Raw genomic sequence first — 25,321 nt, forward strand, 5'->3', positions numbered from 1 at the left:
CTTTATATTAATCTAGTGATAGAATCTATTGTATAAACAATTCCTCTTTATTTTGAGATAACTTATGGTTGTTGACGCGTGTTTCGAGATGTATTGGTATACCGTGTAGTCGGGTTTGTAAAGTTGAGTAAGAGATATTAAAAATATATATTGCTTCGCGAATACTATTGATTTCTTGATTTTTTAAAGCAGATATAGCAAGCAGAATTCTTCCCTCTTGCTCAACTAGATTTCTTGAATTTTGACGCGCTTTTAGAGGCATGATTGGTGGTTGAAGTGGGTGAGGTTTTCCACCGTGGTCAAAATGCGTGGGGTGGCTATCCCGCTTGTGTGGCCATCCCGCTAGTGAAATACGTTAGTTACATGACAGGCTGACATAAGCCCATTTAAAATAGAAACCCTAACCGCCCCCCGATAAGCGCAAAAGCTGAGACCCAGAGAGCACTACCCACTCTAAATATGGACGTATATGGTGCTTATAAAACTCATCTGAACTTGCTGGAGGATGAAGAACGGACAATCCTCGAGCTTAAAGGAGCTCTAGAGATTCCCCCGCAGGATGTACAGGATGAGCTGATTGACGCTTTCTTCGCCTGGGTCGCCCCTGTATTGCCTGTCGTCAACCAGAGAGTCTTCCTGTCCATGTATAAGGACCCTCTGAATCCTCTTTTCCTTCTTCTTTTACAAGCCATATTTCTCGCAGGATCGCGGGTTGTTGGGGAGAAGAGTCGCGAGAGACATTCATCGTCCGCGGCTCATAGCTCAGTGGTATATCTTCAAAGGGCAAAGGCCCTTTATGATGCAGAGTTTGAGAAGGACCATATCACAGTGGTACAGTCATTACTGCTGATGAGCTGGTATTGGCAAGGGACAGAAGGTGAGTCTGTCGGGTTCCTCGAAAAATAGTACCAACTTAACATTGCCTCAAGATACCACAGAAAATGGGCTATTCTATTGGAGCAGGTTGGCGATTGGTGTAGCACAAAACTTTGGGATGCACAAAAGGTTAGAATACACAGTTCATATATTACACTATATCCTTTTACAGGCTCCTTCTTTCTTTTTGTTTTCTCTCTCTTGCACCCTTTCTTTCCCTTCATCACTCCTTAAACTATAAATCATCGTTAACATTGACTTCAGTAATGAGCTAGAGATGTCACTCTCAGAGCGCCGGCTCTGGAGGCGGATCTGGTGGACTCTCTACACCAGAGACCGTGCTATGGCTGCCGCATATGGCAGGCCTAGTAGCATAGACGCGGATCTCACCAACGTAGATCCCATCACACAGGACGATTTTATCGAGGGCGAAGGGCATCAGCCTGACTCGGTTCGAGTCCAGTTCTTCATCCAGTATGTCAAACTATGTGAGCTGATGGATTTAGTTATTGGCCGACGGCGAAAAACCGGACCACTCATAGAATCTGAATTCGCTCAATGGGAGATTCGTCTTAGTCAATGGATGATACAATGCCCTGAACAAATGCACTGGTCCCAATCGCGCCATAGCTTCTGGCCCGCAATTCTACACTCCATCTTCTAGTAAGTGTGAGACCTATTCTCTCCCAGCTAAGCTAACCCAGAGGTTCAGCACGATGGTATGTCAACTACATGCCTTGCTCCCGGCAGTAGCCCGCCCAACGGCTTCATCCGCCGTAGCTTTGCAGGCAGGCTCGACAATTGCCTCTATCATGCAGGCTATAGTATCCCATGGGCAGGTAACTTATGTTCCACCATCAGTGTACGGCCCCGTCCATATGACATATCCTTCCAAGAATATGACCTAACCTTCTCACAGTATATACAGTGTTCTAACTGTACTAAGCGCTGCCAAAAGCCAAAATCTTTCTTCTAGTCCCACTTTAATCCTTCAATGGCGCGCGAACATTGAAACTTGCCTTCAGGTTTTAGAGCTTATATCAACCGTCTGGCCAATAGCACGTTCAATCCGCGAAGGCGCCGGACTCATATACAGCGAGAAATATTTCACTCGCTTCTTAATGAGGCGCTAACTAATTTAGAGACTCAAAGCCATGAGACTCAAGTGGGAGAACGCCGAAGGAAAAGATATACTCGACCAAGACGAGCAAACCCAGATCTCCTTTTGCCCAAGAGTCGGATCATCGTCAAGATATCTCCAGGTTTCCCTTCGACACAACGTACATCTATGGGACACTGAGAAACGTCACCCTATTCACTCAGAAGCAAGAATCATCTGCGAAAAGGCGCAAGCAATCCTATGTACGCTGCACACAATACATCAGAGGCTTGTTCTGCATACCCCGACCCAGCAGATGTCCTTCAATCATTGCAAGCGTTCATTGGAATGAGGCAAGGACTACAAGGAGGCTGAACCAACAGATGAGTAATTACTGTTCATAGAGAAATTGAAATGAGCACCTCCTACTTTTACCCAATTAATGAGCTACATCTGAAAGAAACCGCCTCACTCAGAATGATCCATTTCACACTAACAGTACTTTTAACTATCTCGCTAGCCCTAGCCCCTAGTCCCATACATCAAACATAAATAAACAAGCTAGACCTTAGACCCTAAGTCCCTAAAGCTTATGTCTCTTCTGCCCAGTAGCAATCTTCTTAAACTCCGCCTGAGGAACACCATCCACAAACTTGCGCAACCCAGCAAAAACCTCTTGCACAGCCTGAACACTAAATTCCCGATCCCCAGGCTCACGAAGCAACCTCTTAATCTCCAAAACACTAGAACCCACCAAATGATCTCCAAACCGACTTCGAATCTCACTCAACACCATCTCCCTAAATTTCTCTTCGTCTCCACCAGCATCTAACACCTGGTTCACGAATCCAACTTGCTGTAGCTCCTCAGTCGGAATCCTCCGGCTCGACAGCAACGCCTCCTTAGCCTTGCTAACACCAAGACGGCGCACAAAGGCAAGACTGGCCCCCGCCCTCAGTGACAAGCCCAAGCGACGAAAACGGGGTAAGGAGGTATGCCTTAGGCGTTGCGAAGATAAAATCCGAATGCGCAATGACTGCCGCGGAGAGGCCCAGCACGGGACCATTGAACGCGGTCACTAGGATCTTGGGATGGGTGTAGAAGGCATCGGCTAGGTCGATATTGTTGGGCACAAGGGCTCGGAGCCAGTACTGGCGGGGTTCGATTTTACCAAGGTCGGGTGGTGGTCGGGTAATATCTGCGCCACTGTCTGGGCCATATATTAGTATCCTATGTATGCCTTGCTAGTCATGGACTATGGATGGTTCTTTGGATAGCTGGTGGGCTTGTTATGTACGTACGCGGAGAAAAAGCGACCTTTGCCGATTAACAGCGTGACCAGGACTTCGTCATGCTGGGCAATTTCTCTCAGTGTGGAGGCTAGTTTGTAGTAGTCATCCTGGCTGAGGGCATTGAGTTTCTCTTGGTTGTCAAGAGTCACGGTAGCGAGGTTGCCACTATATTCGACTGTCACGGTTTGGGGGTGCTACCATTTTGGGGGAGATGAGAAAGTAAAATTTGTGCTTTGAGAACCAATGATGATTTCTGTGTGAGTGGGAGTTTGAAATGAAAGAGATTTTGTCAAAATATATATTCATTTCTAATGCCAGGTTGAGATTCGTTGACTACGCTATGGTGGAAATACCGAGCCGATCCTGTGGACTTGTCTAGTTTGATGCTATGGTATTCACGGCAATGCCATTGCTATTCTGATATTACCTCCATCTGTTATTATAATTAATGGGATACTACTATATTGATCGCTGAATCCATCTAATCAAACGAGACCATCTCTGCGTACGAACCTAGAGAAGCGCCTGAAACGATGCATATCTCATGCTAGTCAACTCTTAGGTATCGGTATCTGGCTCAATCGAAAGGAAGTACCGAGGTAAGATTCTGCCATGATACAATAGATAAACCTCACCTAAGAGTCTGTTTATAGTTAGTTGATCAGGGGTGTTCTTCCCCGAGAAAAGGTCACGGTGAAAGGTCCTGTCGGTGTGACCCGTTGGTTATGATGAGGAGGAGGAGGAGGAGGAGGATGAAAAAAAGAAGAGATATAATCAATCAATATTCTACTAATCCGTTAGACACTAATTACTGAATTGTCTAGCTACACAGACACCTTATATAAGGGCCGCAGGCTATACAACCTCGCAAAGATGACTTAGGCTCGGCTATCCTCCTGCAACCATTTTAACCTTGTTAAAATGTCTAGAAGATGAGTTATGGAACTATAGTATGATAATCATGGAGAGCAAATGTTCAGTACCAAGCTCCAAGAAGGGAAGAGTAAGGTGGATGCGTCTTTTAAAAAGATTACATGAACCCGAGCGATTCCGTGAATCAGTACATGTCGGCCATCTTGAATTCCCTGTCCAGTTGTTTATATCGAGCAGATCGACGGTAGACAAAGCCTCTATGCAAATACTTCTGCATGACATATCCCACTGCCCCCTCTTCATCCTGGAATGCTTTCCATTTCCACCAGTCCGTTTCATCCCCGTACTCCCTGCGGAAATTGCATAAGGCAAAATCAATCATAAACACCTTGAATTTCCTTCCCGGATTCTCCTGCACAATAAAGTTCCTCGTTTTGACATCCCCATTTAGAATTCCTCTATCACCTATCAGATTAACAATCTGAATGGCATCATCACAGACAGACTGCCAGACCTCCCGCGGAGCGTGCGCTGCCATATCGGTCAATAGAAAACCGTCGATATACTGCAAAAGAACCCCTGGGACATCAATATACTTATTGACCGAAAATTCCTGCGATGAAGAGGAGCTAGACACTGTCAGACAGGCAAATAGCTGAGGGATATCTTTCCCTTGGATGTCTTTTAGGGTCTGGTACAGCTCAACTTCGGTCTCGTAGAGATCCTGCATATGGTCATGGAGATACGGTTCATTTTGGGGGTCATTCCATGTATCTCCTTCATCCTCAGCCATCTTACTATCAGTATTAAGCTTGATGATAAATTCTGAGGCACAACCATCGAGGACAAAGTCATGATATTACCGTTCGATGTCCGACGTCCAGGGATTAACTTTGTGATCCTTTCTGAGTTGGACTGCAAAGCGTCGGTCGAAGAGCTTCAACACCAGATGACCCTTTAATCCCAGAACTGGGTGGTCTAAAAGAACCACCATTGTAGAAGAAAGTGTGAATGGTTCAAAAACGCGGGTAATCTTGGCTGTTACCTCTTGTTGGTGGCATGGCACCCCTAACCGCAATATGATCGTATTGCCGACCACATATGGACATCTGGAATGATCAGTTTATCACTTCATTAGTTGACGAAGTGTTGAGATCACCCACTTCTGTCCTTGGTGTGTCATTTCGGATGAGAGGGAGAAGTAGATCAATGGGGACACGATTAGCTAGGTACTGGAGCTGCGGAAGAAAGCATGTAATTCTTACTGTGTCGTGCAAGGATTTTCTAAGAATAGCAATTTATTGTCAGTAATGCCAGGTTTCCAAGTCGCGGTATATATATTTCATTGGAGTTAAGTCACGGATTAGTCAGTGATTGAAGGACATCCAGCAGCTCAGACTGCTGCGGGGTTATTTACATATATGAAGTATATATAAAATTACAAGAATTGTTGACCTTATCGTTGTTTCCATCTTATTGAACTGTATACTCTCTCTGAAGTTAAAGTTATCTAACATTAGAAATCTGCAGTGCCTTCCTATACTGAGGATTTCGTGAGTTTAAGCAGCAGAGAACACATGCATTCTAGGGTAGAAGTGGGATTATAGATTAACCCTAACTGTATACCGTAGACGGTCTAGAATAAGCACAAAAAAACAGCTTAGTCTATAGAATTAAGCACTATTCTACGATGTCAGTATGTGAGGCACGAGCTCTAATCCTACAGTTTACGTTGTGGATCGAACCTGCACGAAATACACCCGTGCGGGAGATTGTGGCCTCGGGAAACATGTAGGGTAGCATCAACTGCTGTCAGATTAATTTCTTTGGCTTATATAGTGTAGGGTTTCTTCCTGCATTATTGGCTAGCCTATAACGTGTGTGACCCGATTGGAGACTAGAATTATATTAACTCCTATCAAAATAGATAAGCGGGTTGTTTTCTAAACATCCGAGCAACCCTCAGCCTCGTCATCTTGGTTTCGTGAAAGACGTTTAATATCCACCGTAAACCTGCCCATTTTCCTTCATAGCGCCACTTCGACTTTGACTCGGTACGATCTTGGCACTTAAGGCTTGGTATATAAAAAGCGATAAATTCAAAGGATTCGTTAGCATCGACGCAAATCACGTAAGCCGCCCCTCCAGCCCGCAATGAAATTGCTACCAGCTTACAATCCAACAGACCCAAAAAATGATTCTAGCCCACATTGCTAGAACCCTTGTGCTCTTTCTCCTGACCGTAGCAACGGCCCTCGCAACCTTAACCAGATACACTGTCCCCGTCCCAGCAGGAACCTTGATCCTGGAGAAGCGCCAACAGCTCAATGACATGGCGGCCGCGTACTCAATGGGAAGCTTGGATGATCGAAATGGTGGGTATTACCTACTAGATCACGATGGGGAAATTCTGGCCGTGGCAGCAGATGGCTTGTGTGAGGAGCTCGACATTTCGATGACATCGGCAAGAAGAGTCTACGAGCAGCACTCGCGTTCAGAGCTATATAACGGAGAGATCCAGGAGGTTACCCTTCAGAGCCATGATGCACAGCTACGGAGAAATGATGAGAGCTCTTGTTCTCACCCCCGTTGTTATACACATGCACTGTGTGAAACTTATAGCGATTGCTTTGTGTGTTCTTCTAATCATCATTGGTGTTACTAATGCTGGAGCGTTCGTTGGGGTCGCCATGAGATTTATGAAAGAGATGGCGCGTCCTTTGTCTGATGTTGCTTTGTATAGAGATTTGCTCATTTGTATGCCGTATGAAATGCTGTAGCAACTTGCGATCAAGCACTTATATTCTAGGGACAATACAGCGCTGCTTGTATCATATGTAGTCTCGACGTAATTCTTTTCTTCTTTATTTCTTCTTTCTATCTTGCTGTTAGCGTTGACATACAATTTTTTTACGGCTTGTCTTAGAGGAATCCAGCACAACTGTACAACACTGTTCCTCCTATCTACTCATATTAACCATCTTTTACGCAACATTCACATTATCTGCCTGGATCATTGTTTACCATTCTATCCTATCGCCCGTTGACAACTAGAGCCTATGCGGCGTGGAGTGGAAACCCGACTGATGGCCTTCTTTCTTCGGCATACAGTACCAATGAGAACTGGGATCGCGCGACCAGAGACCTGCTATCCTTTGAGAAGGATATCGCAAGCTCTGAGCTCCCTGGCAACGATAAGGTATAGCTGCAAAGCTCAGGGCTGAACGACGAAATTTCAGTACACAGCCTGTCTAGCAGGTTCCATATGAAGATGCGGTGGGTGTTCCTCTAACTTGTGGTTTTAAAGAGTTCAAGGTCAGATATATGCTTGGCTGTTTGTACAGTGTTTCAATTTCTGTCTTTTAAGATCACCTGCATATGGTCTCTGAGATGGTGATGTATTTTAATTGTTGGACAAATTTCAAACGGAGTGGTATACTAGTTTTACAGCTGATTCAAGGCTGAGCAGCTCCAGGCTGATCAGCCACCGTTCAAATAAATACCCCAAGCAAAAGAACCTCGTCAGAAACTGGTCCAGCGCTCCTATATTACAGGAAAAAAGGAAGTTTGAACCGACGAGTCGCAGCCGAGGTAGAAGTCGTGGGAGTAGCGCTCGCCGAAGAGGCACTCTGGGATGCACTTCCCGACTTAGTGGCAGACGCAGTGCTGTTCGATCCGGGGGTAGCGCTTGCAAGGCTGGTGGAAGCCGACGCAGACTCGGTCACTTCCTTCGCATTGACGGAAAGTTGATAAACAGACCACGCCTTATCAGAACCACCTAAAGTCGCCGTCCGTTAGCATCTCTTTATGTCTCCTGACAAGTGCAATGCATACAACTATCATCGGGCCATCCGGAACACGATTTGTTGCATTTGTCGTCCGACTGGAGAGAGCTCTTGTCCGGCAGCGCAGTACCGCACCAGCATTCGGTACCATCATGCAGAGCCATATACGGTGCCTTCACCTTGCCGCAGAGCTTGGCGCAATATCCTGGACTCTGGTACGTGTATGGGCCCTTGTTTTCAAAATTGGCGCTGTCGGTGTAGCAGCCGACTTGGGTTGTTGGCTCCGTCTGGGCGGAGACGAGCAGGGCCATGGGGATGGCCAGGTAGGCGGCCGAGACTGAGAAGAGCTTCATTTTTCCGGAACTGTTTGATCTCAAGCTGGTATGGTATTGAAGGATAATAATGTATGTAGTATGATGGAAAGGCGAAAAAGAGAGGGAGAGATGGTTAAGAATAAATCCATACAAGGCCGACGATAGTGGAGACGGCCCCCAAACCTGCTAACATCGCTAAAACGAACTCCATATTTTATCGAGAAACCCAGCGTATTGCGATGCTTTGGGGGCTCCAAGCGATAGCCGGCGGCCTCTAGTCGCGGAGTCTAGCAGCTCGATTGCGCCAATGAGCACCCCCCGAAAGTCTAACAATAGCCCTATGTTACATTAACCGGGGTCATCTTTTTCTTCTTCAATCCTAGTTTAGCATAGCCATAATGCCGCCTTAAATAGAATGTCACTAGGGGGATACCATTCTGCAGATCACCATGTCATTGCTACCTTGTTTCAAAGACATGGTGGGGCCAGTCATCTCCAACAGGGTCCGGACATAAATCCAAAGCAACTGCAGTAAGTTAGGATAAATCAAATGAGCAAGCTTTATTGTGAGAATGAACCGGATCACACAGTGACTGCTAAACCTTCAAAAATCTTCTAGGCATCTTACCAAGACATGCTATAGGTCATCGTCATTCAGGCCCTCAGGGCTTCATAATTATCAGGACCCTTGCAACAAGGATATGAATCCATCCGCTGCCCAACCATCTCATAGGTGGCAAGATCACGGCTCTAATGCGAGCTCCCATGAAACCTCGAGTAAGATTGTTCCCTGCATAGCCGCCACACCCGTCCTTAAGGGGCGAGATTAATTCGAATGACCCCCAGCACAGTAGATATGTCAGTTCCGAAGGTAAGTCCCTGAGAACGGAAACTTAAGGGCCGTGCTAAGACTGTGGAGATCTTGTAGAGTCCATCCGGATGAGACTGCAAAGTAGTTAATACAAGTTCACACCTTACGCAGTGAGTCTCCAGTGCCAATAGCCCCTGCATTAGGGTGATAGTCGATGTTGGTTAGCTTTTGCCACACCCGCTGCAAGACAGCCACCGTCTCCCATTGGAAGGTTACACTAGTCCTTTCTTGAAATCACCAATATGCAGACCTGTCCTCTTGAAGTGTGTGGCAAGGCAATATTTCCTCCTGCAAAAGAAGGGATAAGCGTGCCAACAAAATAGAAACTAGTCTCTTCGACCGGTAATCAATGTATACACTCCACTGCCTGGTAGGATGTTCCACTTATTATGAAGCATGACTGCCACTTCATCTTTTCTGGCTACCGTTTGTTGTGATATTGTGTATGATTGCGTCGGCCATGCGGTGTAATTAAGGTCGGGTTACAGATATGTGCTAGATGCTAGTTAAAAGCACTGCCACAGGCGGGGACTCGAGGGGACTCAGCGTCGTTTCCATTTTGTTTCTTATAATATTGGCTAGGAATCAATCAATCCCTCCATTGACTAGCATTGATTCACTCGGACCTTTGATCAACTAACTCGTCGAATCATGGCACAGATGAAATGCTTGAGGAAGATATGAGCAGAGGATGCGTTTCAAGGTTGAAGCTTTTGTAGGACACACCTGGTTCACATATATCCCTGACATCCATTCCGCTAAGCCCAGCCAGATCATGATCCTCATGGCCGCAGTGTGGATGAGAGACAAAACAGGTACTACTCAAGACCTACCTATACTCAACAGTTTCTGGGGTGGTTCACGATTAGTTATTCCGATGCTTCGTAGGTAACATTAAACATCTATGGGATGACAACTCCATATCTATAAAATCGGGACGGAGACCAAATAAAACACACGCTCCACTGTAGGAAAACTATACAATCACCTCCTAGATGCCACGACTCCGCGATCTCCATAAATTCCCACCTCAACGGCTCCCAAGACATTCTCCAGCTTCTTTCGCAACTTCCTCAACTCCCGAACTCTCTGTTCCCTGTCCTCCTCAGCACTCCTCAGCTCCTTTTCCAACTCCTTAATCTTCCTCTCTTGTTCCGCCTCCGACGAGTCAATTCCGGGAAGTACCGAGATCAGATACTCAATCTGCTGCTCCTTAATCACCAGATCCCTCGCCAACTCGCGCTGCCGGCTCGCAAACGTCCGCGGTGAATCTGGCGCAGGCGGTAGATTCGGATCGGCGGGCGTCCCCCCAGCTCCTCCTCCTCCAGCTCCGGGAGTCTGACCTGCATCACCGCCTCCTTGCTGCTGTTGGCCTGGAATTTGGGCTGCTTGTTGTTGTGGGGATGCTTGGGAGGCAGCAGGCACGCCGGCGGGGGCGGGCGGCGCGGTCGAGTTCTTGGTGATTTTGGCGAGGGCGGGCGCGGCAGTGGGCTCATTTTGGGGTGGGATCGCGGGTGAATTATCGTGATAGGTTACGAGGTAGCCTACTGTGGCGTAAAATTGGGTTGCGAGCTGGTTGTCACGATGGTTAGTTTGCACATTGTGTGGATGGGGCGTGGAATCATGGTTTTTGTGGGGGGAGGGTGGTTCTTACTTGGTCGAGACAAGTTTGGAGTTGCGTTAAAATGTCTGCCATGGTGGAGAATGTAGAGCGGACTTGAAAGAAAGTGAAAAGGCGAGGTTGGATATCCAGTTAAGGTGGTGACAATTAAATCGAAGAGGTTCTGTAGCTTTGCCTGAGGTTGATCGGCGATAAATTGTAGATCGCCGGCGATAAGATTTCCTTTCCTTTTCCTGTCGCATAATTTAAGATTCAACTCCAACTTTCTCCAATTGTCAATAATTTAATGAACAACCCGCATACGCAAACATTAAATACTTCACACGTGTAACATACCATGGGAAACTGATATGAAGCTCCACCGTCCCTTCTATTCCTTCTTCCGACTCAATCTCACCTCTGTTGTCTGCCGCCAATGTCATCGCCCACTACATTCCTTCACGCGCCGTCTCTTCAAGCTCCCCTCTCCTCCACCACATCCATCTGCCAACCACCATGACCTCCCCTCCTTCCTCACCTACGCAGAGCGGACTTCTCTCTCCCCTAATACTACGGCCTACATAGGCACGCACTACGAATATAAAGTACAACGAACCCTCCGTTCCTCCGCCTTCATGCTACACCGCGTCGGCGGCCGCGACGATGCAGGCATCGACCTTGTGGGAACCTGGCACCTTCCGCGCCGCGAACATCCCATTCGCGTGATCGTGCAATGTAAATCACTAAAAACTAAACTGGGTCCGAACTTGGTCCGCGAGCTGGAAGGGACCTTTAACCAGTCGCCAGTGGGATGGCGGACAGGTGACGAGGTTGGCATCTTGGTTAGTCCGCGGGAGGCGACGAAGGGCGTTCGAGATGCCCTAGCTAAAAGCTCATATCCGCTGATGTGGATGATGATTGAGCGTGACGGGACATTACGCCAGGTCTTGTGGAATGGGAGGGCTGAACAACTTGGCTTGGTGAACTTGGGTGTTGAGGTGAGGTATTCGGCGGACGAAGATGTGGATTCGTCGAAGGGGGTTGTTCTCACCTGGGATGGGGAGGAGATTCCCAATATGGAACAGGTAGAGAATCAGGTCAGTGCAGTTGAGGATAGCTGGTTGCGGTCGTGGGGTGATGGTTTCAATGGAGGACAGAGGAACAAGTCGGAGCTGCTAGATGCTGTTCAGGAGCTTTTTCCGGAAGAGAAGCCTCTGCTTTTTGGAACAGGGTCTTGTAGTACCTTGACTGATGTGGATAGGGTGAAGGTCATGCAGTATCTGGACGGCAAGAAGTCTGCTCAAGTTGAGGCAGCATCGGGCATGAAGCATACATCTACGTGAAACAAGGGACACGTTGGTACTGCGACGGTGAAGAGCCGCGAAAAGGTAAATATGTATATAGTGTATATTATTTGCACAAAAACCAGGGTATATCCAAATAAAACGCAATCATAGCATCGTCACCAGCTAACGCCTAGACATAACACTGCACCAACCAGTAAACGCCGTTACATGACAGAGCCTTCCCTCGGCTAACCTTGCATGGTCGACCAAAAGTAGTTGGAGTAGAAGAATCGCGAGAACTTGGGGTCGATGTTAACGACGTGCACGTCCCCTTTCCGACTATTGCGGATGACGGCTTTGTTGAAATTGCCCGCGTCGTCGGCCTCAATATCAACGCCAAGGGAGCGGTAAATTTTGAGACGAAGACTAGGTCAGTTAGCAATGAGCGAGTATTATACAGCATTCTGATTACTCACATTGTCGCATCGTCCAGCTCCCTCTCCCGTCTCGTGGCTTCATCTCCTTCCAGCCCCTGAGCCTCCAAATCCGCCAATCGTTCCTTCAACATCTCCAGCTCACTCTCCAGTCTTTCGCTCTCAATTTCAAGTTCCGTGGCTGCTTTTGCGATGCGGAATTTCTTTGTGTCCAGTTCAACCATATCCGCCGCGTGTTTACTCGAGTCATGTGCAGCTACTGCTTCTTCATGCTGTGCGTTTAAGGAGTGAAGGTGGCGGGAGAGCTTTCGCAGCGAGGACTCGGCCTCGCGCATACGCAGCTCGCGCGACTGCTGAAGGGTCGATAAGGAGTCATTGATGCGAGTGACAGCTTGTTTGTCCGGTTGGATGTTGAAATTTCCAATGGTATGGTGGATGAGCTGCGACGCGTCAGTATTCAGGTTCCCCGATGGTTTTGAAGCACATACCGTGCCTGGATTCTCGTCGAGCAACATTGTGACTAGATTAGGAGTGGTATTGGTCCGCGACAAACAGACTTGCAGTTGTTGGCCGATATATGCGTGGGGTTGATACCGACGGTATGATGAATGTTGATATGCGGCGTTGGGGGAGCAACTGATTGGATCAGCCACTAAGCGCCACTTGCACCGCCACCCGTGACGGAGGGTCAGATTCATGCGCTTGGATTTGGATGCCTATCATTCTTCGATACATACGGAAGTTTGCTTCGGAATTTACTCTTCCTTATTTTTCGCTTAATTTTGCAGTTAGTGAAAGGCTGTCTATCTGAAAACATGGGTTCCAACCTGCCCTGTACGTTCTTGACCCTACCCGTGCTATTGTTTTGGTGTCCTGAACGGCAAGACTGACTGGTGGTTCTGCAGATGCCGCCGATGCTGAAAGGTCGCTGATATTGTCGACGTCCCTGCTCATGTTGATTCCAGCTAACATATTGCAGTCCGCTAAAGCCAGCCGAGCTCCAGGTCTTGCGGGCGCAGTACGAAAAGGAAGGTGACTATGTCGGTATTCAAACCAAGTTCAACTTTGCCTGGGTATGTCCTAGCTTTGGCTCTTGACTCTCGTATGTCCATGTTGACTAACTGACGGTCTTAACTAGGGCCTGATCAAATCCAACGCCCGAACGGACCAACAGGAAGGAGTTCGCCTGCTATCAGAGATCTTCCGCGCTGCTCCCGAACGTCGACGGGAATGCCTCTACTATCTAGCCCTCGGTAACTACAAGCTCGGAAACTACGGGGAAGCCCGACGATACAACGATCTTCTGCTTGAAAAGGAGCCCGCCAACCTTCAGGCCGCCAGCCTCGGTACCCTGATCGATGAGAGAGTGTCTAAGGAAGGATTGATGGGGTTTGCGATCGTGGGTGGACTTGCTCTCGCCGCGGGTTTGGTGGGAGGTATGGTGTTCCGGGGCGCTAAGAGACGGTAATAGTGTGTCTTCTCTTAGTGAACGGCTTTGTGCCTTGGGGAAGTCGGAAATCTACACTGTGTATATATGGTAGCTCTTTGTTGTTGCTCTTTTGTTGGTGGGATGTTTCGCATGCGATGGCGTTGTATTGTCCATGATCATGCTGGTTTTTGTGATTATTACATGATTCTTTGAATGGCCGGCAACGTATGCTGTTTTTGTTATTATTTTCTATAATGATAATCGAAGGAGAGGGAAGGGAAGGGAAGGGAAGGGAAGAAATTCCAAGAAACAGAAACTATACAAAATGGCCAAGTCACTTGATTTCATTCATTGGTTTTCCGTAAGGGTAAACGTCATCCGCCTGACACTCCGACTTTCCCCAATCATTTATTCTCTTTCTTTCTCCACCGACTTCAGCACGATTCTAAACCATCGCCTCACCTTATAATGCAGTCTTGAAACGCTAGTCCACAAACAGATCAACTGATCTGGCCTGCAAAACGTGCATGGTAGCCCCGAAACAATGAGTGACGTTGCAGTTCGACTCAAAAGCATTGCGACTCTTCGACTACTACTACTACTAGTACAAAGTACAATTGTCCAACGGTTGACATTCTTGTACAATCTTTCGATTCCGTCTGCCTAGTGATACTATATCTGAACATCGTTGTGTTGAACACCGTTTCACCTCCTGATTTTCACCACGACAAACTACCTCTCCACCTACACACATCCATCATGGCGGATGTGGGGGATCGCATGTTTTGTCATGCCTGTGGCGGGGTATGGCTACGCAGAGATTATGGGCTGGAATGCCCACACTGTCACTCTGAATTCACCGAAATTGTGTGTCATCCTTTCTAATCCCTCTTTTCATGCTATACGACAGTGGATTGGGCCACCAATACTGACGGGCCAGATCGAAATTCCGCCAGATACGGAAGAGGACGTCCCCGACCCTCCAACATCCGTTCCCGAGGACCGGCCAGCTCCCCCAAGAAACCCATGGGCAGACCACAACCCTTGGGATCATGACGATTTGAATAGAGACACCCCTGATTGGGGCTCAGACAATGGATTCCGTCACCGCACGTACAGATCTCCGGATGGCCGGTTTACTTTTTCTAGCACTACTTACACACGCCGTGGTTCGTCCGGTCAGCAAATGCCGGGGGATCCTCTTATGCCTATGGTGCGCGGCTTGGACAGTATCTTTCATGGGTTGGCCGACACCTACCGGCAGACGGAGTACAGGCAACCGAATGAGCGAGATTCGTCACCGGGAATACGGAGGAGCGACAGACAGAGCCAAGGGTTCGGCCCAAATGGTTCGAGGGTATACAGCACATCGTTTGATATTGACATGAACGCGCGGAGTAATGGGAACATGGGGTCCGAGTTTAATACGACAGGGGGACTGCATCCTCGTGACGCAGATGGTCCACAGCCTATGGGTACTCCTCTACGAACTCTGGGCGAGTATGTTCTCTCCCTTGGATGCAGCGAGCTAGGAAAGGTTGCTGACTTGTATAGTATTCTTGAGCTGTTCCGAGCCGATTTCGGAAACAATGGTCCCACAGGAAATGGTCCCGGAGTCCGTGTCATGACCGGACCGAATCCCCTTGCGATTTTGTCGACTCTACTCAACCTTGACCGGCATGGTGATGCGGTCTACTCACAAGAAGAGCTAGACCGGGTAATATCACAGTTGATTGATCAAAACGCACGGGGGACAGCGCCACCACCCGCTGCTCCCAATGCGATCCAGTCTCTGCCGAAGAAGAAAGTTGATCAGGAGATGCTAGGTAGCGAAGGCAAGGCAGAATGTTCGATATGCATGGACCCGGTGGAATTAGGCACGGAAGTCACGGTACTACCCTGCAAGCACTGGTTCCACTACAACTGCATCGAGATGTGGCTGAGCCAGCACAATACGTGTCCTCACTGCCGGCGAGGCATCAATATTCCGGCAGAGTAAGTTTTCGATAACGCTAGTGTCTGCTTCAGTCACTAATTGGGCCCTCTAGACCCGAAGGAACTAGCGATAACCCGGTCGTCATCAACAGTAGTCCGGAGACGTCACCCCGTCGTCCGAGTGGCGCTGCTCCCGAGCATAGCGGACAGTCGCCGCCACAGTGGTACAGGACTGGGTCAGAGATGGGAGGACAAGAACAGGATCAAGAACGATCCAGTCGGAATGACAATCAAGGTGGAGGCTTCGCCGGCTGGGTTCGAAGCCATTTCGGAGGAGGCAACCAGTAGGCGTTGCCTCCATCTTTCACGATGCGCGACACCTTTCATGTTCTCTGCTTTGCTACGGTCATGGCAGGTCTTTGGTCCAGCTACGGGAAAGTGATATAGAGCTGGGATCCACGGTAAATTGGGCAATGGATGAAATGGACATACAAGAGTCACTCTGGCAGTGTTACGCAGTAATGAAGCGTTTATTTTTTTTTTTTTTTTTTTTTTGGTTTTCTGGCCGGAGGAGGCATAGATAAGTCGATTGTGGGATGGATAATTCATTTATCAGATCATATTTTAATCATTTATTTATCTCCACATTGATTTGATTGATACCCCACATGCCATGCGCCCTAAATCGCGCCCTACCATAGATTAGACTTATCGATATAACGTCTTTACCCCTCATACAACTTGTCTCTCGGTCTTTCTCTTCTCTTCTTCCTCCTGGTCAATTCCTATACAATAGTCAATAAAACAACTTAATCTCTCACCATGAAAACCCTCTATAAAAACGCCCACCTCATCACCCCGCAATCCTCCAACCCAACATGCATGGTCACGGAAAACGACTGTATAATCTACCTCGGCGAGGAATCCACCGCAAGGACTCTCTACCCAGAGAGCGAGATCTATGATCTGGGAGGTCGTAAGGTCCTCCCCGGCTTCATTGATGGGTACGTACATATATACTATATAAAAACACCTCAATTCCCCCCTCATACACCACCCTCAAATTCCACCGCCCCCAAAACTATCCATACACATACCACACCACACCACACCACACATACCATTTACCAGACACTAGAGACTAAAGAAGAGAAAAAAAAAACAGACACATGCACCTCCTTCTCTTCGGCGCCAGCCTCTCCAAAATCAACCTCGGAAACTGCACCTCCCTATCGGACATCCGCGCCACCATCAAAGCAGCAGCAATCGCCAACCCGACAACCCCCCGGCTCTTCTGCCGCGGCTGGATGCACTCCATGACCAACGGCGAAGCCCTAGCCTCCATGCTGGATGACCTCGACCCGCGGCCAATCTTCATCGACTCCAAAGATCTCCACTCCGCATGGTGCAACACCGCCGCCCTGACCGAACTCAACGTCTCCAACACCCCCGACCCGGCCGGCGGAATCATCCACCGCGACGAGACCGGAAAACCCACAGGCCTGCTCAGCGAAGCAGCAGCAGTCAACATCGTCTGGCCGCACGTCGCGAAAGTGGCCACTCTCGAAGAGAAACTGGGGTTTATTCGCGCGGCGGTCAGAGAGTATACGAAGGCCGGGTATACGGGGATGGTGGAGATGGCAACGGATGAGAATCTGTGGGAGACGGTTCTTGCGCTTCGGGAACGGGAGGAAGTGAATGTGCGGGTTGCGGCGCATTGGATTATTTCACCGAAGGATGATGACGAAGAAGTATTGAAGCAGGTTGATCGGGCGATTGAATTACATAAAATGTACAATGTGACCACGAGTCCCGATTTGCGAATCGCCGGTATCAAGATTATTTGCGATGGTGTTGTGGATGCGTGCACGGCTGCATTGACAGAACCCTACGCTTCGAACGGGGATAACTGCGCCCCGCTGTGGGATGCAGATATCCTCAAGAAGGTAGTCCGGAAGGCAGACCGCGCTGGTCTGCAATGCGCATTACACGCTATCGGTGACGCGACGGTGAAGCTTGCCATCGACGCATTGGAAAGCGAGGCGACGCCCGGATCCCGGCATCGCATTGAACATCTCGAGCTCACTGCGCCCGAGGACGCAAAGAGACTCGGTGCCCTGGGCATCACGGCCTCCGTGCAGCCCGTGCATGCCGATCCGGCTATCTTGCGGGCGTGGCCGCGGTTGCTTGGGGCGGAAAGGTGTGGTCGGGCGTTTGCGTACCGGGAGTTTTTGGACCATGGGGCCAATTTGGCGATTGGTACGGATTCGCCGACGGCGCCGCATTTGCCGTTGAGGAATTTGTATACGGCGACTACGCGGCGGTCGGCGAGGGAGCCGGAGTCCCTGGAGATGGTTAATGAGCATTTTAGGTTGGGGTTGTTGGAGGCGGTTATGGCTGCTACGGGGGGATCGGCGTATAGTTGCTTTGCGGATGGGTTTACGGGGGCGTTGGAGGTAGGGAAGAAGGCGGATTTTGTGGTTGTTGATATGGTTTGGGAGGAGGAGAAGTTGTTGGAGGCGGAGGTTTGGGAAACGTGGTTTGATGGAAGGAGGGTTTGGAGGAGGGAGTAGGTTTGGTTTTAAAGATGCATTGTGTAGGTGTAGGTGTAGGCGTGGGTGTTGTACACATAAGTCGGTACGTAGTATATAGACCTTTGGAGTAGATGTCTTGGGATAGAATAGGGTAATGTGAGTAGAAGGAAAAGTAATATCAGAGCTACTTTTATCTAACCATCTCAACATCTAATCTAATCTAATCGTAGCGCAGCACATCTGAAATAACAAGATATGATAGATAGATCACAGCTTCGCAGAAACCCCAACCTCCCTCTCAACCCTATCACAACACTCCTTCAAAACACCCCCCAACCACTCAAAATCCTCTTTCTCCAAATATATCTGCGCACTCAGTCTCGTCCACAACCACCCCCCATGCTGAAACACCGGCACAAACGTCTCGTACCGATCAAACAACGTATCCCGAAACCAAGTACTCACGGTGGACACCAAGGACGATTGAATCCGCAAATACGAAGTGCCATCCTCACCCTGCACCCTCGTAACAGCACCCCCACCATTACCAGACGCAGCAGTGGCAGAAGATACGGCAATCGGCAACCGCACAGTAGCCAACCCGCACCTCCTCAGCTGACTCGTCTCTCCCTCCTTCAGCCCGGGCTCCTGCATCACCTCCGTCCCGAGGGCGCGGGCTACGATATCCCCGGCCTCGCGCGCCAGGGTCTCCAAGTAGGCGTAGATGCGGTCTTCGCCGCCGCAGACTTCAGTTCGGAATTTCATGGCCGCGGGGACACATAGCCATGGCGTGTCGTCGGTTGTGGAGACGTATTCGAAGAGATATTCGAAGGCGGACTTACCCTGCGTAACGGTGGGGGTTATCTCCCCAGACGAAGGAGGGGGGATATATCCCCAAGAAGTCGGATAGGTGGTGCGGATGAGATGTTGATTGCGCAGCGGGACATGGAGAACTGCGCAGCCGCGGGGGACGAATAGCCACCTTTTTTCTCTTAGTTAGCATCCCAGAACAAACCCCAGTAAACAATCAAACGAAAGAAAGAAAGAAAGAAAGAAAGGAGAACATACTTATGCAGGTTACTAGTAAAGAAATCAGGTCTCAAGGACCCCAAATCCAACGGGATATGGCCAATACCATGCGCCCCATCCACAAGACTGAGTATACCCTCATCCCGACAAACCTCCACCAATTTCTCAAATGGAAATCTCACACCAGGGTTACTAACGATAGTATCAAACACCGCAACCCTCACATTCAGCCCTTCGGCTCGCGCACGGCTCACCACATCCCGGAACCGACTCACCAGGTCCTCATGGCTAATGGGCAACTGATACTCAACCTTACGGGTGGTTACAGGACTCGCCTCCATGACGGAGTATAAACCCTTCTCAACAGCGCCATAGATAGTGTCGAAGTACACGACTGCGTCTCCCTTCTGGAAGACCAGATTGCGGAGCACAGTGCCGACACCTGTGGTTGCGTTCTTGACGAAGACGCATTCATTGACGGGGATGTTGAGTAGGTTGGCTACGATGCGGCGCGATTCGTCGATGCCTTGGGCGCGGGTGATGCGGTAGAAGAGATCTGGACGGGCCTCGGCGGAGTGTTGGTGTTGGTGGAGAGCTGTCTGGACGGCACGTGGGTATGTGCCGAAGGAGCCTGGATTATAGTTAGTAATTGGTGCTGGTAGTACTTTGTTTACTGGGGGTTTATATCTACTACCATGGTTGAGGTTTTTGAAGTTGGTGTCGAAGAGGAAGTGCTCTCGCATCTGGGCTCCGAAGGGAGTAGTCATTTTCGTTGGGGGTTTTTGGAGGGAGTTGGTTAAAGCAAGAGATGGTGGGGATGTTTGATTCTAAAGACGGTCCAGAGCCTGGGTGAATATACTTATATAGTTTGAAGTTGATATGCATGTGAGTCATCTTGTTTACGAGATGCGGAGACGGAGACGGAAAATGAAGGTTAGGGCAAGGTAATCTAATCTATCCTACTATTGTAGCTGTACGGAAAGGATCACGATGAGAGGAGCTAAATCCACAATTCTAAATCTGAAACGAACGAAATTCTATGGAATTTAGAAGCGTGGGAAGTCAGAATCTATTCTAAATATAGGTGATAGTGGCTACTAACTGGGGTTAGCACAGTTAGTGGGGTACGTAGTAACTACTTTGCCTGGGAATCCAATCTTCATTACATGAAGCTCTCGAACGGCCGCGTAAGCCATTCATCGGGTATCACGTCTATCGTCGTGAATCAAAGTCTGTCTGGAAAAAGTAGAGTCATCTGTACGATCTCCAAAGGACGAGGACCGAAATAGCCGATATATTGAGCCAAAGCGAAGGGGAGGGCATACTGGCCATGGACACGATCCACTGGATCGAAGAGGGTTTCTTACCTTCTAGTAGTGGTGATTGGAGTACTAGGATCCTCAGTCTGCTGTTGCTCGACATCTTTGAGAATTGTGTCGTCTTCAATGTCCATCCAGATGTTTGCCGGCGAGATGTCTATCGATGTATGGTAAGTTCACGTTGAAGCATTTCGAGCGACCCCGAAGTCAACTGAACACGGTCACATAGAAGTTTCGATTCCAGCCAAGTACTATATCTAACTAGAACTGTCGGGCCCGGGGCGAGGGGGGAAGTTAGGCGATGGTAAGGTCGGCTGACGCGAGATCTCATCAGACTGTGCTGATCCCTATGGGGTATAGTGTTTCCTTCTACAAAGTGTGGCCAGCTGTGTACAAAATATAATAGGATGTCTGACATACTGAGGTGGCTAGCAAGAATTTGCCTTAGCCGACGACAACTACGTATGAAATTCAACTACCGTTCTATTAACGTGAACTGTATAGGTCGGTCATAGCTAAGATTCCGTTCGCGACGAAGGACACACACACACACACACATATATCATATCATATCATATGTCAGTCTGTCTTTCCTGGGATAATACGATAATACTCGAATACTAGTTGACATTCCAAACGCCAGCCCCGGTAATATGACCAATATCATGAGGAGGATTGATCACTGCAGTAATAGTAACCCCATCGTCGATTATCAGCGTCAATTGGCCGTTCGTGACCGTGCCGTGGAAACGTTTCGTTGAAGCCAGTTGGGAAGGATCATCATAGTTGATTTGTATTTCTCCAGCCTCAAAAGGTGGAAGGGGGGGTTGAACGGTCGATACGAAAGTATATTGCTGGCCGTCGACGACGCAAACAATAAGCAGCCTCTCAGGGGAGTTACGTATGTGACCGGGGACAGAAGACATCTAGGGGATTCATTAGTACGGCAGATGAGGTGCAAGGGAGTTAGAATAGCTTAGTAACCTTGGCAGAGGGACAAACTAGTTGACAAAAAGACTTGGGCTCTGGTGGTGGTGCAAAGTAAACTTGAGAAAAGGAGAGTAGCGATGGTCGTAGGACACATACAATAAATAGGTAGATTCCAACCCCGCTTGCTTAGTCCATAGTCAAGTGGTTCAGCTGAACGCATATCGATCGGCGGTTTATAGACCGTTTTCCTTCGATATAATAGGACGGCCTACCACAGTACTTGACCCACCTCTTTCGGCATAGGCAGTACGGCTGAATGATCTTCACCATGGTTTTCCATTACTAGCAGTTGCTGTGCTGTCAAGGTGCTCTTCATGAATCATGGGATGGCAGAGAGGGATCTGTATTCTATAGTATCGGTGCCAGACTACTATATCACAACACGCTGTCCAGATGCACAGGGATAATAGTAATAGCCTTGGCCGCGTTTTAATCCCATCTGACCATTATGTGCCCATTAAGCTGGAACAAGGTCAATACATATTATGGTTGGGAGGGGGATTCCGTCTGGCGGCCCTACGTGGCCCGGAAGGGTCCCTGCCCACAACGCCGAGTCGTTGAGGGAAAAGGCTAGCCTTAGATAGGATAGTCAAGAAGTCAAAAATCTATGAACTGAGGCACCTTTCCATAGTCGACATGTTACTCTCGAATACGGCTTGTTAAGCACTGTGTTCTCATTATCTACCGTGGTGTCATCGGTGCAGATAGATAGAGTATTACAACTACCTTGGTCGTGAAAAGGAACGTACAACAACTATTGTGAGTATCTATCTGTACAAAGTAGAAATAATAGGAAAGGCCTTGCAATCTATTTCTCTCTACCTCTACGCCATCAGGACGGCAAAGATAGCCACAAAAAAAAGAGTGGCTTCTCCCCCGAGCCGGAATCGAGCCGGCGACCTTTCGGTTATATGTGAATATTCCATTACAGCCGAACGCCATATCCAACTAGACCATCGGGGGTTTTGAAGCTTGAATGGCTTTTTCTAGATTGAGTATATCAAGATACATAAAACAAGGTTGCAATCTGCAAATTATAAGTTGCTCCTCCAATACCTTCTTCACCATTAACTCAATTCTTTCCCAATCAGACCTAATTTAACAAAAGCCAATACACGATACTACACTTACCAAATACTCATGAACACATTGACAGCCCATACCTAGCTTTGAATCTAGAATAATACAACATATATGCGCCAGGATCCCGAGAACCACAAAAGTTATACATCTACGATTTCACACCACCTATCTCTTGAAAGAACTTCTGAAGTATCATCGTGAACCTCTTCTGCGGTATCGGTTTTCTCACCCTGACAGTCCCCATCTCAACACAGCCCGGCACATATTCCGGCGTGTTTTCGATAGCCCTTCGTGCAATAGCCCTAGAGTCCCACGGCCATTCAAGGTGTGGCCACGCCAGTAGCACATCGATGGCTCTCCATCGAACATCAAGATCCGGAGCCCCAAATGCCACAAGAACGATACCGGTAAGTACAGCCTCATCCATAGTGAACCCCGGGCGCTCGGGAAACCTGTGCATAAACGTCTCGATCAGAGAAAGATGGGACCGGAAATGCTCTGCATGCGTCTCAAGCGTACCGGTTGGAAAGCAGCATTTCAGAACAAGACCTTCACCGGACGTATGGATTCTCACCAAGTCTGCACGTTTCCTCTCTTCCTGACTGAGTTGGGGGTAGACGCGTGCGTAGTGGGAGTCGACCTCCTTGTTAAATTGATTCCCGCGCTCGAGAAGTGTGAAATATTCTGCTTCGTATTGTGCGGCCGATTGCCCTTCTGGTAAGAAGACCAAGTCAGTTGTAAGTTCAAAGACGGAACTCCTTAACGACTCAAAGGTCAACTGGAGGCCCTGGCTGGAACGCTTGCTCGATGGATGGGTTGCACTCTTCTCCTTGGGCAACCAGAGGACTGGCTGTTGGCCGCGGAATGGGGTGCTTTGGGTTCTCGAGTTGCTGTGAAGACTGCCACTAGTTCCTGCTCAACCGAGACTTGCGATATAAGTGCTCGACCATACCTCAGTTCGCTCAAGACCTGGATGCCGTTCTGTAGATGGTTAAAGGCATGGTTATATTGGTGTTGCAGTAGGTCGCAGACGATAAAGATAAGGCAGCACAGCAAGGTAACCTGGACCAGCTGGGGATCGTGGGAGGAATGTCGACGGCTCAATAATGCAAAGGACCGTCCCAACTGCTCCAGGCCAAACTGACGCCACGGATCGTACTTCAGGCTAATTGCATGCTTCTGGGCCTTGCAGGCTGCCGAAACACTCTGACTGATCGCACTCAACCCAATGACCGCATGGAGAACCGCCGGCTCTGCCTCGGTCATCTGGAGCACTAACTTCCGCCAGAGAAGCGACGTAAACGAGGCGATCTCGGGGGCTACGTGGAATTGAAAGTAGGAATAACATCGCCGGTCGTCTGAAGTCATCACTGCAGTCCTTTGCTTAAAGGGCGGAGAAGGCTGCTGCTCTTGCGTGCTATCGGCAGGCGATACATGTCATATCCCTCGCAGGTTCGACCGCTGGACGTACAGTTCCTACATGCTCCTGGTGTTTCGTCACATTTCACTCTGCGAATTCTGCGACGCAGTTTAGTGGTTTGCTGGTTGAAGAGGGAAGTGATCTCTCTGGAACATTTACCGGCAGGTCCGACATCCGGTCCGAGCTCTTTTGGTTGAACGTCTTGTGCGAGTCGATCGTGTCTGATCCATGTCTGTCCGATGATGAGGGAGAAGTTGCAGACTATCAGGACGGTGGCCACGAGAATTTGCAAGGTCGAAGGAACCTCCTATACCAGGCAAGCCAATCAGGAGGTAATGCACCTCGGTAACTGTTGCGGTATGGATGCTGACTCGGTCCAGTACTGTTTCTCTGTGGAGTCCCTGTGACGTGTTAATGCGTCTTAGGCAAGCATTATTGAGGTAACTGCGTAACCTTAGTGTACACTTCGATATGATATAAAGGTGTTATTCTCTCTATTTGCTAAATTGTATTCCAACTCTCAAGCATAGGCAAGGTGGCCGAGCGGTCTAAGGCGCACGGTTCAGGTTAACCTGTCCATCAGAGCTTCATCCAGAAGTTTCCGTGTCATGAAAATGGCGTGGGTTCGAATCCCACCCTTGTCAGTTTTTTTGCAAGCTTTCTTCTCCTCTGTCTGCTAGGAGAGGTTTCAGTCAGAGAAACATAAGCCCATGTGTAGACGCTGTATGTTGATGCTCGCGTTGTGGAGTAAAATATACTGTGCATAGATTATCTGATGAATATCACATGGTCTCACGTCTCTTTTATTGCGCAGCGGAGCGAAGCCAAGCTAGCATTAGTCAGTGATTCGGCCTGATGACGACACATCATACCTTCCCCAAGCACAGATGTTGTAGAGCCGATATCGAACCAGTCTAGCAGCTGTAAGAAACCCAGTCCCTCTTGCAGCATTGGACAGACCTGGCGAGAGGTCGCCTGCGGCCTGACTGATCAGTTATAATTCTGTTCCTGTATCCCTACCGGATAAGGGGAGAAGGAACCAAGTCATTTAAAGGCCAATTCGAGCAGGAGGAAAGAGAGGAGGGTCAGTTCCATTGTGTTTTGTTCTGCTCTTCGAATAATAAACGCTTTTTCCCTTCCTTGCCTGTGTAT

At 48.6% G+C, this 25,321-nt stretch overlaps 15 protein-coding genes and 2 non-coding genes across 17 annotated transcripts; 7 read left to right on the top strand and 10 right to left on the bottom strand.

The window, feature by feature from the left end:
- Positions 1-437: 437 nt before the first annotated feature.
- BDV27DRAFT_67085 (fungal specific transcription factor domain-containing protein) lies at positions 438-2,427 on the top strand. Its single transcript, XM_032077263.1, has 5 exons — positions 438-877; positions 930-1,005; positions 1,141-1,539; positions 1,589-1,738; positions 1,796-2,427. The coding sequence occupies exons 1-5, from the start codon at positions 460-462 to the stop codon at positions 2,007-2,009; spliced, it is 1,257 nt and encodes a 418-aa protein (XP_031921676.1). The 5' UTR covers positions 438-459; the 3' UTR covers positions 2,010-2,427.
- Positions 2,428-2,558: 131 nt separating this feature from the next.
- On the bottom strand, positions 2,559-3,881 carry BDV27DRAFT_150295 (enoyl-CoA hydratase/isomerase family protein; the record flags this gene model as incomplete). Its single annotated transcript, XM_032071207.1, has 4 exons — positions 2,559-2,916; positions 2,951-3,181; positions 3,277-3,442; positions 3,863-3,881. 4 exons carry the CDS (start codon positions 3,879-3,881, stop codon positions 2,559-2,561), a joined length of 774 nt encoding a protein of 257 aa, XP_031921677.1.
- Positions 3,882-4,364: 483 nt separating this feature from the next.
- On the bottom strand, positions 4,365-5,134 carry BDV27DRAFT_150296 (uncharacterized protein; the record flags this gene model as incomplete). Its single annotated transcript, XM_032071208.1, has 3 exons — positions 4,365-4,395; positions 4,488-4,937; positions 5,004-5,134. The coding sequence occupies 3 exons, from the start codon at positions 5,132-5,134 to the stop codon at positions 4,365-4,367; spliced, it is 612 nt and encodes a 203-aa protein (XP_031921678.1).
- A 985-nt stretch (positions 5,135-6,119) lies between these two features.
- On the top strand, positions 6,120-6,818 carry BDV27DRAFT_137431 (uncharacterized protein). Its single transcript, XM_032068982.1, has 2 exons — positions 6,120-6,271; positions 6,326-6,818. Exon 2 carries the CDS (start codon positions 6,335-6,337, stop codon positions 6,803-6,805), a length of 471 nt encoding a protein of 156 aa, XP_031921679.1. The 5' UTR covers positions 6,120-6,271; positions 6,326-6,334; the 3' UTR covers positions 6,806-6,818.
- Positions 6,819-7,468: 650 nt separating this feature from the next.
- BDV27DRAFT_137432 (WSC domain-containing protein) lies at positions 7,469-8,816 on the bottom strand. Its single transcript, XM_032068983.1, has 2 exons — positions 7,975-8,816; positions 7,469-7,918 (listed from the first exon to the last, which is right to left on the bottom strand). The coding sequence occupies exons 1-2, from the start codon at positions 8,276-8,278 to the stop codon at positions 7,689-7,691; spliced, it is 534 nt and encodes a 177-aa protein (XP_031921680.1). The 5' UTR covers positions 8,279-8,816; the 3' UTR covers positions 7,469-7,688.
- Positions 8,817-8,831: 15 nt separating this feature from the next.
- BDV27DRAFT_137434 (uncharacterized protein) lies at positions 8,832-9,527 on the bottom strand. Its single transcript, XM_032068984.1, has 2 exons — positions 9,159-9,527; positions 8,832-9,110 (listed from the first exon to the last, which is right to left on the bottom strand). Exons 1-2 carry the CDS (start codon positions 9,172-9,174, stop codon positions 8,902-8,904), a joined length of 225 nt encoding a protein of 74 aa, XP_031921681.1. The 5' UTR covers positions 9,175-9,527; the 3' UTR covers positions 8,832-8,901.
- Positions 9,528-9,753: 226 nt separating this feature from the next.
- BDV27DRAFT_137435 (med21 domain-containing protein) lies at positions 9,754-10,856 on the bottom strand. The gene is made up of 3 exons (XM_032068985.1): positions 10,765-10,856; positions 9,883-10,682; positions 9,754-9,825 (listed from the first exon to the last, which is right to left on the bottom strand). Exons 1-2 carry the CDS (start codon positions 10,804-10,806, stop codon positions 10,095-10,097), a joined length of 630 nt encoding a protein of 209 aa, XP_031921682.1. The 5' UTR covers positions 10,807-10,856; the 3' UTR covers positions 9,754-9,825; positions 9,883-10,094.
- Positions 10,857-11,028: 172 nt separating this feature from the next.
- BDV27DRAFT_137436 (uncharacterized protein) lies at positions 11,029-12,091 on the top strand. Its single transcript, XM_032068986.1, has one exon. It carries the CDS (start codon positions 11,082-11,084, stop codon positions 12,051-12,053), a length of 972 nt encoding a protein of 323 aa, XP_031921683.1. The 5' UTR covers positions 11,029-11,081; the 3' UTR covers positions 12,054-12,091.
- Positions 12,092-12,114: 23 nt separating this feature from the next.
- BDV27DRAFT_137437 (kinetochore Spc24 family protein) lies at positions 12,115-13,022 on the bottom strand. Its single transcript, XM_032068987.1, has 3 exons — positions 12,919-13,022; positions 12,473-12,870; positions 12,115-12,422 (listed from the first exon to the last, which is right to left on the bottom strand). The coding sequence occupies exons 1-3, from the start codon at positions 12,943-12,945 to the stop codon at positions 12,245-12,247; spliced, it is 603 nt and encodes a 200-aa protein (XP_031921684.1). The 5' UTR covers positions 12,946-13,022; the 3' UTR covers positions 12,115-12,244.
- Positions 13,023-13,171: 149 nt separating this feature from the next.
- BDV27DRAFT_137438 (mitochondrial fission 1 protein) lies at positions 13,172-14,204 on the top strand. The gene is made up of 4 exons (XM_032068988.1): positions 13,172-13,264; positions 13,336-13,354; positions 13,410-13,503; positions 13,569-14,204. Exons 1-4 carry the CDS (start codon positions 13,246-13,248, stop codon positions 13,896-13,898), a joined length of 462 nt encoding a protein of 153 aa, XP_031921685.1. The 5' UTR covers positions 13,172-13,245; the 3' UTR covers positions 13,899-14,204.
- Positions 14,205-14,291: 87 nt separating this feature from the next.
- On the top strand, positions 14,292-16,326 carry BDV27DRAFT_67130 (putative RING finger domain protein). Its single transcript, XM_032077265.1, has 4 exons — positions 14,292-14,726; positions 14,800-15,359; positions 15,414-15,854; positions 15,908-16,326. Exons 1-4 carry the CDS (start codon positions 14,619-14,621, stop codon positions 16,140-16,142), a joined length of 1,344 nt encoding a protein of 447 aa, XP_031921686.1. The 5' UTR covers positions 14,292-14,618; the 3' UTR covers positions 16,143-16,326.
- Positions 16,327-16,571: 245 nt separating this feature from the next.
- Positions 16,572-18,469, top strand: BDV27DRAFT_67135 (amidohydrolase). The gene is made up of 2 exons (XM_032077266.1): positions 16,572-16,798; positions 16,960-18,469. The coding sequence occupies exons 1-2, from the start codon at positions 16,617-16,619 to the stop codon at positions 18,365-18,367; spliced, it is 1,590 nt and encodes a 529-aa protein (XP_031921687.1). The 5' UTR covers positions 16,572-16,616; the 3' UTR covers positions 18,368-18,469.
- A 61-nt stretch (positions 18,470-18,530) lies between these two features.
- On the bottom strand, positions 18,531-20,320 carry BDV27DRAFT_137441 (putative aminotransferase family protein (LolT)). Its single transcript, XM_032068990.1, has 3 exons — positions 20,052-20,320; positions 19,397-19,988; positions 18,531-19,310 (listed from the first exon to the last, which is right to left on the bottom strand). The coding sequence occupies exons 1-3, from the start codon at positions 20,122-20,124 to the stop codon at positions 18,596-18,598; spliced, it is 1,380 nt and encodes a 459-aa protein (XP_031921688.1). The 5' UTR covers positions 20,125-20,320; the 3' UTR covers positions 18,531-18,595.
- Positions 20,321-21,166: 846 nt separating this feature from the next.
- BDV27DRAFT_137443 (uncharacterized protein) lies at positions 21,167-22,138 on the bottom strand. Its single transcript, XM_032068991.1, has one exon. It carries the CDS (start codon positions 21,600-21,602, stop codon positions 21,297-21,299), a length of 306 nt encoding a protein of 101 aa, XP_031921689.1. The 5' UTR covers positions 21,603-22,138; the 3' UTR covers positions 21,167-21,296.
- Positions 22,139-22,538: 400 nt separating this feature from the next.
- BDV27DRAFT_t221 lies at positions 22,539-22,629 on the bottom strand. Its single transcript has one exon. It is a non-coding gene; the product is annotated as a tRNA-Tyr (tRNA).
- A 193-nt stretch (positions 22,630-22,822) lies between these two features.
- Positions 22,823-24,570, bottom strand: BDV27DRAFT_137447 (uncharacterized protein). The gene has a single exon (XM_032068992.1). The coding sequence runs from the start codon at positions 24,115-24,117 to the stop codon at positions 23,524-23,526; it is 594 nt and encodes a 197-aa protein (XP_031921690.1). The 5' UTR covers positions 24,118-24,570; the 3' UTR covers positions 22,823-23,523.
- A 128-nt stretch (positions 24,571-24,698) lies between these two features.
- BDV27DRAFT_t217 lies at positions 24,699-24,813 on the top strand. Its single transcript has one exon. It is a non-coding gene; the product is annotated as a tRNA-Leu (tRNA).
- Positions 24,814-25,321: the final 508 nt, after the last annotated feature.

The sequence above is a fragment of the Aspergillus caelatus genome (genome assembly GCF_009193585.1).
Source record: "Aspergillus caelatus strain CBS 763.97 unplaced genomic scaffold BDV27scaffold_320, whole genome shotgun sequence".
Lineage (NCBI taxonomy): Eukaryota > Fungi > Ascomycota > Eurotiomycetes > Eurotiales > Aspergillaceae > Aspergillus > Aspergillus caelatus.

What these genes read in the sequence shown, in the direction of transcription:
- BDV27DRAFT_137432 (XM_032068983.1), bottom strand. Translation starts at nt 8,278, where the DNA reads ATGAAGCTCTTCTCAGTCTCGGCCGCCTACCTGGCCATCCCCATGGCC. An exon ending in CGGATGGCCCGATGATAGTT is followed by an intron (nt 7,919 to 7,974) that starts GTATGCATTGCA and finishes CGGCGACTTTAG; the next exon opens with GTGGTTCTGATAAGGCGTGG.
- BDV27DRAFT_137436 (XM_032068986.1), top strand. Translation starts at nt 11,082, where the DNA reads ATGAAGCTCCACCGTCCCTTCTATTCCTTCTTCCGACTCAATCTCACC.
- BDV27DRAFT_137443 (XM_032068991.1), bottom strand. Translation starts at nt 21,602, where the DNA reads ATGTCTTCTGTCCCCGGTCACATACGTAACTCCCCTGAGAGGCTGCTT.
- BDV27DRAFT_137431 (XM_032068982.1), top strand. Translation starts at nt 6,335, where the DNA reads ATGATTCTAGCCCACATTGCTAGAACCCTTGTGCTCTTTCTCCTGACC.
- BDV27DRAFT_67130 (XM_032077265.1), top strand. Translation starts at nt 14,619, where the DNA reads ATGGCGGATGTGGGGGATCGCATGTTTTGTCATGCCTGTGGCGGGGTA. An exon ending in ACTCTGAATTCACCGAAATT is followed by an intron (nt 14,727 to 14,799) that starts GTGTGTCATCCT and finishes CTGACGGGCCAG; the next exon opens with ATCGAAATTCCGCCAGATAC. An exon ending in CCTCTACGAACTCTGGGCGA is followed by an intron (nt 15,360 to 15,413) that starts GTATGTTCTCTC and finishes TGACTTGTATAG; the next exon opens with TATTCTTGAGCTGTTCCGAG.
- BDV27DRAFT_137437 (XM_032068987.1), bottom strand. Translation starts at nt 12,945, where the DNA reads ATGTTGCTCGACGAGAATCCAGGCACG. An exon ending in TCGACGAGAATCCAGGCACG is followed by an intron (nt 12,871 to 12,918) that starts GTATGTGCTTCA and finishes GACGCGTCGCAG; the next exon opens with CTCATCCACCATACCATTGG. An exon ending in GAGCTGGACGATGCGACAAT is followed by an intron (nt 12,423 to 12,472) that starts GTGAGTAATCAG and finishes TAACTGACCTAG; the next exon opens with TCTTCGTCTCAAAATTTACC.
- BDV27DRAFT_137441 (XM_032068990.1), bottom strand. Translation starts at nt 20,124, where the DNA reads ATGACTACTCCCTTCGGAGCCCAGATGCGAGAGCACTTCCTCTTCGAC. An exon ending in CTTCAAAAACCTCAACCATG is followed by an intron (nt 19,989 to 20,051) that starts GTAGTAGATATA and finishes ACTATAATCCAG; the next exon opens with GCTCCTTCGGCACATACCCA. An exon ending in TTTACTAGTAACCTGCATAA is followed by an intron (nt 19,311 to 19,396) that starts GTATGTTCTCCT and finishes AAGAGAAAAAAG; the next exon opens with GTGGCTATTCGTCCCCCGCG.
- BDV27DRAFT_137438 (XM_032068988.1), top strand. An exon ending in CCAAGTTCAACTTTGCCTGG is followed by an intron (nt 13,504 to 13,568) that starts GTATGTCCTAGC and finishes GGTCTTAACTAG; the next exon opens with GGCCTGATCAAATCCAACGC.
- BDV27DRAFT_67135 (XM_032077266.1), top strand. Translation starts at nt 16,617, where the DNA reads ATGAAAACCCTCTATAAAAACGCCCACCTCATCACCCCGCAATCCTCC. An exon ending in CTCCCCGGCTTCATTGATGG is followed by an intron (nt 16,799 to 16,959) that starts GTACGTACATAT and finishes AAAAAAAAACAG; the next exon opens with ACACATGCACCTCCTTCTCT.
- BDV27DRAFT_137447 (XM_032068992.1), bottom strand. Translation starts at nt 24,117, where the DNA reads ATGACTTCAGACGACCGGCGATGTTATTCCTACTTTCAATTCCACGTA.
- BDV27DRAFT_137435 (XM_032068985.1), bottom strand. Translation starts at nt 10,806, where the DNA reads ATGGCAGACATTTTAACGCAACTCCAAACTTGTCTCGACCAA. An exon ending in TCCAAACTTGTCTCGACCAA is followed by an intron (nt 10,683 to 10,764) that starts GTAAGAACCACC and finishes CGTGACAACCAG; the next exon opens with CTCGCAACCCAATTTTACGC.
- BDV27DRAFT_67085 (XM_032077263.1), top strand. Translation starts at nt 460, where the DNA reads ATGGACGTATATGGTGCTTATAAAACTCATCTGAACTTGCTGGAGGAT. An exon ending in GTATTGGCAAGGGACAGAAG is followed by an intron (nt 878 to 929) that starts GTGAGTCTGTCG and finishes CATTGCCTCAAG; the next exon opens with ATACCACAGAAAATGGGCTA. An exon ending in AACTTTGGGATGCACAAAAG is followed by an intron (nt 1,006 to 1,140) that starts GTTAGAATACAC and finishes CATTGACTTCAG; the next exon opens with TAATGAGCTAGAGATGTCAC.